At 35.4% G+C, this 11,456-nt stretch overlaps 1 protein-coding gene across 2 annotated transcripts in view; it reads right to left on the bottom strand.

Annotated features, from left to right (window-relative positions):
* Positions 1-580: 580 nt before the first annotated feature.
* Positions 581-11,456, bottom strand: part of RSF1 (remodeling and spacing factor 1) — a 136,947-nt gene continuing 126,071 nt past the window's right edge. For both annotated transcript variants that reach the window (XM_007490898.3, XM_007490899.3), the window contains exon 16: positions 581-8,455. In XM_007490898.3, the coding sequence (XP_007490960.1) occupies positions 7,887-8,455 (569 nt within the window). In that variant the 3' untranslated portion in view covers positions 581-7,886. The remainder of the gene's footprint in view (positions 8,456-11,456) is intronic.

The following is an 11,456-nucleotide window of genomic DNA, read 5'->3' as shown; positions in this document are numbered from 1 at the left end:
TTCTCTATTTTATTGTTTCCCCTCTATTTTAGTAAATAAACCATGTCCAACCATTAAATGTAACCTTTACACCCAGCACCTCACTCATATTGGCCAAAGTTGAACTCATCTTCTTTCCTCTTTAAGCTGCCCCTCGCCAAAGTATCTATCTCTGTTTCTGGCAGCACCATCTTCACAGGCACATGTGTTGGAAATGTTGGTGTCATGTTTAATTCTTGCCAAATCTTGTTCGTCTGCCACACATCTCTCATATCAGTCTTCTACATTTACAATGACACTAATATAGTTCAGATACCCATCACCTTGACATCTGTTCTTTGTTGTTTAGCCATCTTTTTTTTTGGGGGGGGGAGGAAGGGGTTTAAAAACAAAATCCCTTTTGTCTTGTAAAGACTAGGTGCTTAATAAAATGTTGAATTTAAATTAGGCTGGATGATCTGCCCCTGGTCAAACTTATTAGAAGCTGGCAGAGCTGGGATTTGAATTTAGGTCTTTAGGAATCCACCAAACCATTATGTAGAGCTTCTAGGGCTTAAAGCAGAAACTAAGTTTACTAACACAATATGCTAGGCCCATCAAGTTATTTAAAATTTTTTTATTATGACAACGTAACATGTCATATTTATATGTAATAAATGACAGAAGGTATTATAACAAAAGCATTATGAAAGAAAAAGTTACACAATTAGGCCAGCAGCTATAAAATGGCTTTGGGCCTAGTTTACACACCAAAAGAGTTCTGACCAGACTGTAGTGAGACAACATTGAACATTTCATTAACAAAAATATTGGCACCAGCCTTAACATATTCTGTTTTTCATTTACAAGGTATATAGTATTTAAACAGTTGTGCATTGCAATTTTAACACACTAGCTGTTCATAAATTGCAGTTTAACCCCTTGAGCACCGAGGCTACCAGGACTTCCCACATTATTTTTATGCACAAAATTTACATGCTTGTGATAGCATAGTTGTGGGAAAAAAAAGAGTGAAAAGTATCACCCATTTTCTGTGCAATGAATCACGCTTCCAGTTTTTAAAATATATTCTCCCACTACAACATTCAAGACACATCCATATAGAAGAAACCGATCCTTTCAGACCTTTAGCAATGATCATGATTCCATCAAGAAATAGAAATTCAGCCTTTTTGCAAGGTTAAGGTATCATATCTATGACCTTACTCGCTGAGCTTCTTAACATTTAATACTTGTCTGTCAAGAACAAAATAAATGGAAGCATTCCCTAAGTCTGAGAACCTAATCCACAAACTATATTTTCTTAAAAACAAAAACCCAACAAAACAGATCCAAAGAATAGGAGTAAATAAAGTGTTTCACATCAGCATATCTTAAATTGCAAGGCATGTTCTGGCAGCTCTGATCTGATTAGTTCCTCTGAATGCCAGATACTATACTTAAAACAACAAATACACAGAGAACCCCCAAATCCCTATCTGCTAGTAAGTAGTCTATATTAGTTATGCCAAGGCAGGAGACTCAAGATCACCAGGATTACACTGCAGGACTCATAAATACAATGAAGAGCCTGTCCTATCTGATAACAGCTGCAGACAGAAGCTACACATCAGTTAGCTTGATTAGATGCTTATTAACACACTCACGCAGATGTATTTTTTCCTTTTTAAGAGCACAGCTGGGCTACATGGATTGTGGGGGGAGCAATACATTGACATTGAAACAAAGTTTGTTTTTTTTTTAAAACCAATTCTGGAAATGTACTATTTAAAAGAATGAGATTTCAAAATCTATCTTCAAGGAAAGTGGAATTAGAAAACAAGATCTGCACTTTCTTGCCATGCCTATTTTTAAAAGCGGATGAATTGGCATTCATGGGAAAAACAGCAGTCTAAGCCTATAAGTCATAAGCAATTAGATGCCTTCCACGTGTTTCAAAATTAGCAGTACTGTATACTCTGTACTAGGTAGATGCAAAAATCACTGGTAGGTTCTTCTGAAAGGATAAAAGTCCCAAATGGCAAAGGGCTATTGGAGATGAGAACAAAACATCAGACCAGCTATGATATTATGACTTTGGAAAAACCAGATCATTATAATATGCCAGTCCTTCTAATTGGGATCATTCCAGGCCCCTTTATCTGATCACTCACTTATTTTTGATTTTGGGAAATGCCTTTGGAAATAGGAGAACAGTGGTTGCATTAGTCTCCTGGTGTCACAGATCCTTTGTATGTATGACAGGATTGATGTATACCAGCAACACTTAGCTCTCAGGCAGGAGGATGAAAAAGACCATGGCACAAATTGTTAAGCAGTTTTAGTTTTAATTACAGCATGTACCCTTGGATATTCTATCACAAACACAATTGTAAAAATCTACATTCTACTTTTGGGTGTTATTTCCCCACCTCCCACACCCTTAAAAGCTGTACACAATTATAAAAAATGTCACTCTAAGCAAAATAAAATTTTTTTTTGCAACGTACAAAATAAGTTAAATGATTTCTGAAGCTCTTGAGTGTTTACTTAAAATTTCAAACAAGTTTTCTGGATGGCCATATTTCTAACATGCAGCTACTTGGTCTACCACCAGAACTTAATAAATACAGATTTAAAAACACAATTTACAATAAAATTAAAATTTCTTAATAAACTGAGGAAAGTTAAGAGGAAGTATAAAATTGGAGTTGACAATTCCATTCTTAACTCACATCATCCAGTGGCAAAAGGAGTAAGACAGACCTCAGTATATTTTCCAAATTGTGTTCAAAGACATGAATTTGAAATTTCTATTCTACTGAAGTTTCTGTTCAGCATCCTTTTTTTAAGTCCTTCTTCCCAAAGTCTAAATAGCTTATTCAGAAATCAAATGATTTTTACCCACCCAAAAATCTGGTAATATGAAGGATTATGTATCCCACACAGGTGTTACAATTTAGAGTATTTTTGTGCCTTAATTGTATTCATTGCAAATGTGCCAGGACTGTTTTGTAGTGCTTAGCATTGTCACCATTTTCAAGGAACTGCACAAAAATGAAATAGTAAATGGGACAATCATAGTTTTTGAACTGTGTATTTAGAAAAAAAAATTGCTGATGGTAATCTGTACAACATAACTCATGGCAGTGGTGGGGGGTGATTAGGGAGGTGTAAAAGAAAAAAAGCATCACACTGTAGAATCTGAGTCATCTATACAAAGCTCACTACTAAGAATTTCTGGTCTGTAGTGACTGATGGCAGACCTATAAAGTCCCAAGGACCTAGTCATTCTCTATTAAGGAAAAAAAAAAAGACAGCACCTAGGAAACTTGGCACTCAATAAATGTGAAGTGATAATGATAACTTAAGGCAAAGAAATAAAGGTTCTTAAAACAATTACGTTATATATTTTATACATCATTGACCACATTTAAAACTTTTGGGCCCTTGTTTCCAAGATTACTGTAATAAAAATAAATCTATAAAGCTCACCCTCTACTTTAAAAATAAATTTTACCTCTAATGTTGGGAATGGTGGGTGATATCAGTGTTAAAGAGGAGATGGATTCTGTTATGATAAATGATAACTTTGGCTTAGAAATGCTCAGCCACAAAGCCAATAAACCAGAGACAACTTATGAAAATTTGGCAAACAAGGCCTACTTGAGAACAGCATTACTTTCTGAGGATGTCACATCAAGGAGAAGAACATTGCTATTATCTTCTGGTCCCATGGCAATGACAAAGTCCACTATTTTAAGCATTGTAGAAAAATGTGGAAGAAATTTTTGAGAGATATTTCTCATATATGTGTATATGTGTGTGTACATGCATATGCCAAATTCAACAAATATAAGGTGCTCAAAGAATGTATTTTTGATCATTTTTATTCATGTAGTACTTCTCCAAAGTACTGATTTTAAGTTGTGACTTTGTTTAACAGAAAACAAGACTCATAGCCCTGGGACATGGATATGACACAGACACTCATGGGACTGGAGTTAAGTCTATTATTATGTTTCTATACTTTAAACTTAACTTCATTTTCCTCTTCATACTGAGGGTGAGGGCAGAGTAAATTAGAAAATCAGGGGGAAGAATGACACTATTTCTAACAGAATATCTTATGTGTAACACAGGCTTTAAAAAACTTTTGCGATATAAAACCAAACCATACTATTAATTCCACCTACAGAGATCTGTTTTTCCCTCATCAATGCAGGTTGAAGTGACCAATCACGTTCCTTATGTTAACAAACAAAATGGGCTAGGGCTAAATTGTGACAATGAAGAACTAAGCAACAAGAGATTATTCTCTTGTAATTATTTTGTCTAAAACCTTTAAGGAATTTCTAGTGGTTTCAAAAATATTTGAAAATCTTTTGGTTATTTACATATCCTAAACTAAACCATTCCATTTCCTTATTAAGACTGAAATCTTGGGCTAGGTCACACAATGTGGAAAGCAAATACAGTCAGATCACCCAAAGGATCTCTATCTGGTAATTAGTTGTATTTCTGCCTTTGGATTTGCAGTAACATGCTAGCATCAGTAAAAAGTTACAGTGAACATTATTTCATCAACAGAGAATCTTCAAAGCCAAGCTGCAATTTAAGTCCAAATCCTATTCTTTTTTATGACCAAGCTGATCTTCATTTTAAAATGTCCAGTAAAAAGGGAGAACTGACTAGGAACCAAAACTGTTTGTTTTTAAATATTCTAAATCCTGACTTAATAAGGTTGAATGAAATGAATACAAATTAGAACCTCTAGAATGTTTGCTATCAAATGGAATCACTACAAGGAGAATCCAGTTTGGAGCTCATCCAAGGTGTTTTACAGTATATAAGCAGCTTTGTTATATGGTGGCTCAATGTTACTTTGGGGGTTTGGAGTAGCCTGAATTATTTTCTTATATTTTTGAGAAAGCATTTGAATTTTTCTTATTTTCACATATGAATGAAAAATATATTTAGAATTATAGTAAACTTATTCCCTTTGTGATCAAGCAACTTGAGGCTGAATTATACATAACAAGGGGCAGAACCAGTCCAGAGCTGCTATATCTTTCAGTTGGGCCTATCAGCTGTAAGCTATACATACTTGTGACTACCTAGAGAGCAACATTTTAGATTTCAATGGCTCTAAGTATAGAGATACGTTGATGAATCTTGCCTAAAGGGTTCTTACCAGGACCTGTGGTTAGAATAGTTCTGCCACTTACCATACAGGCATGGATCCAAAGACCTTAATTACCAGCTGGTCAAAGTGGCCTAATTACAATTTGTTAGAAGCTGGTACAACAACCAGTATCTTTATCTGCCTCACTGTTACAAAAATTCCCAGAAACTTCCTGTACTGGGAAGTAAAAAAACAAAAAAACAAAAACAACCCTTCAGAATTTCTGTACATCAGGCATGCAATGAAAATGTTAATTCTAAAAGCCATGTCTTTTGTCTATGTGCCTGAGGTGTAAGTGCAGGGCTTAGGTGGAAGCTGGGGCTGGTGGGTTTCTGGGGTGGGGAGCAGGGAGAAGGCATATTACAGGAGGAAAAGCTGCATGCTGTAGTTATCTTTGCTCAGATGCAAAACGAAGCTGGTGCTGGCTGGCACCTTCTCTTTGCCAGCTTGCTTTAAATGAAGTTAAAATGCCAAACTTCTGCAATTTACCCTAAATGACAGAAATGAAACTTAGATTAAACATTATGTGAATTATATAAAGGCATTTTGTAGCCTGTGAACGCAAGTCATTTCTTCCCCTTAAAATGGGTCACTCTTCAAAATAAAGTCACAACTTCCTTAACACAGCATACTACTGGTGCATCCTAATTTTAGGTTGCCTTTGATTATTTTATTTTATTTTTTAAAACAGACGAAATATACATTGCTAGAATCCAACAAAAATATTAATGGACAGGTGAACTACAGAACTAAAGTGAAGTAGAATAAACAGTAAAGAACCAACATCAGTCAAAAAAAAAAAAAAGCTATAAACTTTCAAGGCCAAAAGTTAAGTCTGGGAATGAAATTGGGGAGGGACACAAAGGGAAGGCAAGCAAAGTTTTCTAGAGAGGTATTTATATGTAGTTCTAGTGCCAGCTTTGAAAAATAAAAATAAAAAAGAAGTGCTTAATTATGGATTGACTAGCACACAAAAGGTTTAATTTGGAAAGGAGATAGCTTGGTCATCAGCAGGTAACATTTATCCATTGCCAGCAATGGACAGAAAAGGGGGAGGGGGAGGGGAATCTAAATCCCACTGCAAAAAAAGGGCTGACCAGAAGTGACCATCTCTGGTTTCAAAAGGACACATTGAAGGTTCATCAAAAAGGCTACTATGCTTTGTCCAAATGTTAGGGCTCCTACCTGAAACTTCACAGGATGATACAAAGGCTGAATAAAATGAGGACCATGGTTAGTGTCAACCAGGTGCTCAACTGTCCACCTCAATTCCCCATCTTCCTGCTAAAATGTCAGGCATCACTTTGTGTCAAGGCATATGAGTGGATGCTACACCCACAAACTTAGGCGATATACTGGCTGTTTTCCTTCTTCTTTAGGTTGGTCATATGGGTGGTAAATGAATTTGAATAAAATTCTAATGGCCAAAGGCAAAAAATGACACTTAAAACCTGCTAAGACATCCAGACAAATAGGAAATCCCAAAACATGCACACACACAAGCGCGCACACACACACACACAGACACACACACACACGCACACATACTCACTCAACTAAAATACCTTCCAAAGGAACTGCTTGGTTTGTAGACTTCAATTTGAAGTAGATAGTAAGGGCAAGAATAGATTGGTTAGGAGTCACCTGAAAACCCACTCCCATCATGAAATGTGCTAAAATCCCATTGTCAGCTCAGCGTCTATTAAAATGTATGGCATATGCAAATATCTATATAGATATAGATATATTATCTCAAAATGACCTTTCAAATGTTTAAACATTAAGTGGTCAGTTGTTAAAAACAATACTTATGCTATCTGTTAATGTTTACACTATCTCTTTTGACATATCAACCAAATATGTACAATCACCACATTGATATTTTCTATCAGGACATGGTACAATAGGGATGATCGGATCAAATATGCATAAAGCCATTTTATAAAATTTGTTGTTAGCACAATTTGGCTGTCTAAGCTTCATTATACTATGTTTCATGTTATCTATGTTTTTCAGATGATAAAAAAAAAAGAAACTCCATTGTAACAGATACTTAAATTAGAGCTCTTACTAATGGTACTTACTTGGTCTCTTTTTGATTAAGTGTGGTTATCTCCAGTATTAAACAAGTTGATTTCATGAAGGTTGCTACTAAATGAGTTATGGTATGATGTTATCTACAATTCACAAAATTCGATAACACAGACATGTACTTAACTGTCTGTTAATCGTAATGTCATGAATGTTTAAATATAATATATATATATATTTAATATGAAAACAATAAAGCACAAGTGCTTCCTCCCACCCCCAAATTCCATTTTGGGCCCTGACAGATTTGGAATGCATTCTTATCCATCACAAAGTCAAGAGAGCTCAGGAACTATAAAGTAAAAAATATACAAATCTTTTGTTGTTATTAGAATATGGGGTTTTTGTGTGTTTGTGTTTTGTTTTTCCCATGAATGAAATTATCAAGGACCATGAACTTGGGGAGGAGGCAAAACCAAAACCAAAAACCAAACAAAAAAAAACAGCAAAGGGAATTTACAGCGATTATTTATCTTCAAAGTTCAAAACTGGTCACTTCACAGAAAGACTGCAGGGACTGGTGAAATTTTTGCTTCTAAAAAGTGATCCTGTAGTGGAGAGTTTTCTAGGAAAAATAAAACAGCTTTTAGTAACTGGCCCGCTGGTGTGAGAGCTACCGTGGAATAAATTAGCACAAAAATGGAAAAAAGTCTTATAACTGTTCACTGTTACAGACATAATCAACAAGGTCAGTCACTCTTAAAAGTTCATCCTCTTCTTCTTCTGGTGCTCCTGCCTCCTGTGCACCACCTGTCCCATTGGGTGCTAGGCTGGCATTGGCTGTGCTGTCCTTGGGGGCTTGAGGCTTTTCAGGTGGTTTGCCAATTAAGTTCTCAATAGCCTTGCCAGGGCTCTGTCCATTGGCAGAAGGCAAGTCCACTAAGCTATAGTCCAATGGGCTTTCTACTTTCCCAACGTTTTCAAAGTCCTCTTCCTCATCACTGTCTATCCTATAGGGCTTTCTGGCATGATCGTGCTGTCCATGTGATGATACTGAGTGCTTGCTGGCTGCTGCAGGCTGTTCCACAGTATCATTAGTATTCTCACAATTTTCTTCTTCATCTGTCTCGATACGATGCAGTCGTTTTCGAGTAGGTCGGCCTTCTTCCTCCTCCGCTTCTGCTTCAGAACAGTCATTTGTATTTCGACCTCGCTTTCGAATGGACCGTTGAGATTCTTTAGCTGGTTCATCATCATCAGAATTCTTGGACATGTAGCTCTCTGGAACAAGTAGCAGACTTAAAGCCATTAGCAAATCTGATGGCATACAAATTCTTTAAAATTGTTCCCCACCCCCTTTCCTTGGCCTCATTCAAGCCATAAATATAACCATTTTTTAAGCTCCTACTATGTGCAAATCAATGTCCTAGGCATTAGGAAGGCATATATGGTTTTAAATATGCCCTCTGCCCTGAAGAAGCTTATAATGCAGTAATCAAGAAGGTATGTTTAGTTTAGTTTAGTTTTAGTTTAGACAATTCACAAGAATTGTCAAGATTTATCCCAATTTTTTCTTTGCCCCATACCCCACTAAGTCTAATGACATAAACCTTATACTTTGAATTCAAATTTGGGAGAAATTTATACATGACTTCTTTTATAGCCAACAGGTGCAGTTCAATGAACTGACAAGAGTGACTGTAACACATATTAAGGTCTTTTCTCCTCCCCTCTCACTTCTAGTTCTCAAAGTAAGGCAAAGTGCTGTAGTTATTACATCATAAGCTTCTCGAGGGCACAGATTATATCTCCTCAGTTATCTTTGAGTCTCCTATAGCATTTAGCACAATGAATTACATAGTAGAAAATTGATAAATGTTTGTATGGATTTTGAACAAATACATACAGAACTCAGATCCTGATGGCTGGGAAATGGTAGAATTAGATACCAAATTCAATTATGGAAAGAACATTCAATTCATCATTGAAACCATAATTACATATGTTTAAATGTTTTTAGGAGAATATAGATTAATAGGCCACCTTACTCTGGAAAATGGCATTGCTTTTAACCTCTTAAGGAATGAACAATTTACTAAATGCAGTAAAATGTCAACACTAGGAATAACAAAATAAGAAACAGAATTATGTTCTACTGACATTTTCTTAAATCTATAACCAATTCAACAAATGCTAAATGATACTAATGGAGAAAAGTAGTATAGTCAAAATGATTTAATTCAATAATTATTAAATGTTGAGTACATGCAGTGGATAATGGTTAATATAAAATTAATATGAAATTAATTTCTTTTGGAATGTAAATATATGCTCCCAGAAAGACATTCAACTCTTCTGTTTAAAATACCTCATACCTAGCCTTCTTATCAATTGTTCTGTTACCAGACCAAGACCTAACAGTGCCAGTGGTTGAATGGAGACAAAAGGATCAAATGAGTTTGGGAGAAGGGATATGGAAGTACTAAAACAATGCATTTCATGGATTTCAAATAATTGGAAATTTATAGTATAAGGCAGAACCATGCCATATTCAAAATATATTACTAAAAAATTGTTAACTGTTTCAGAACTCTGAAATACCATCATCTTATATTTACATTATTTTATGATTATGTAATTTTATGTTTAGAAGGAATATTTGAAGTTATCTAGCCCTATATTTTATACTACTGGCTATTCATTTTTTTTTTTAAATGTACAAATAGAGTTATGAAAATGTTTAGTTCAAAGGAAAAAAAAAAGACTTTGGAAATCTTGCCTTGTACCTGACTGCCCCAGCTCAGAGCACCCAGAGCTGGGCTGCTAGATAGCTCACAGGGTTTGGATGAGATGATACCAAGAACCCTGGCCCTTCTGTGGAGATAGAGGATCATGAAACTTTACCATTTGTCTTGCAATTGCACACTAAGATCTTTTCTCTTTTTTCTTATGGTCTTTATCCTTCAGACCATGTTTCTACACAATGCAGAAATCTAGCACTGTAATCTGACTTACTGACAATGCCAAAGGACCTCCAGTCTTTGCAATCTGTTTCACAGTGGGGCTCTTAGGAATTTAAGGCCTTTCCCTGTGCCCTATGGCTGAACTTTATGTGTTATCTTCCTGATTTAGAATGAGAGCTCTTTGAGAGCAGGGTATATTACATTTTATAGTTGTATCCCAAGCACTTAGAACAGGGTTTGACACATAGTAAGCACTGTAAAAATGGAGATTTGAAACCTAGACTTCAATCCCCAGAAGTCCTTGGTATTTCCCAGAATTCCCTATAATCTCACTTGAGTCTCCACCTGGGCAAGATCACAATTTGTATTTAAACTGGCAGTAACACCCACCTCTCTTCTATGCTCTGCTTTCCCATTGCAATGATGTAAGTAAGTAATCTAAGAGCGGGTATTCTGAATTAGCTAATCAGCCATGGGCACGTGGTTTCTTATTTTTGAATTTTCTTTATTCCTTGAATTCTAATAATCCTTAATAAACCTCATAAAATATACTATTTTATTACTAGAGACTAATTTAATTTTAATAGCACCCAATCAATGTTTTTTCATTCATTCATGAATAATGCTTCAAATAGGTACTGTACTAAATGATCCCTAATAGTTCTTTGAACTCTGAGAATACATAATTCTGCAAAATAAGAACTTTGGAGAAGGATCTAATTTTATCCATTAAGGAAATACAACCCCCAGGTGTGCAAAAACAATTACATGGCTTGGGGTCTTAAGAAAAGGATTTAATTTTGAATTGAAACTAAAAGATTTAAAGCAAGAAACAAAAGCTAGACATTTGTTCTACAGTTTTTTTTTAATATACCTTATTTACTTTAAGTATCTGTAACTTCATCAGTATGAGCATTTCTTCCAGCAAAGCAAATTATCAGTATATTTATGAGATGATAAATGTCATTAAAGAGTTATTGTGACTAAAATAATCCATCACACCATGTCCAGTAATGGTAAGGAGACTTGATGTTTTCTAGGCTTCTCAGGGACAGTCTTCATTACCAGAATTATACAGATAGCCCTTGCAGAACTTAAGTACCTAGAGTAGTAGGTTTTGGACTCTGCTTACATGGCCTTTGAGATGATGTGGTAGAAGGGCCCCAAACAATCACATTGCTAAATAATATGATAAAAACAGAATTAATAACCAGAAAAACCAAGAAGTTCAATTTTATGAAAATTTCTCATTAGTAATCTCATTATAAGCTTGCTTTATTTTTCAAGTCCCATTTGGGGCTAATATCTTACCATATAAC

Source organism: Monodelphis domestica, chromosome 4 (assembly GCF_027887165.1).
Source record: "Monodelphis domestica isolate mMonDom1 chromosome 4, mMonDom1.pri, whole genome shotgun sequence".
NCBI lineage: Eukaryota > Metazoa > Chordata > Mammalia > Didelphimorphia > Didelphidae > Monodelphis > Monodelphis domestica.
This window is presented reverse-complemented; position numbering and strand designations above follow the sequence as displayed.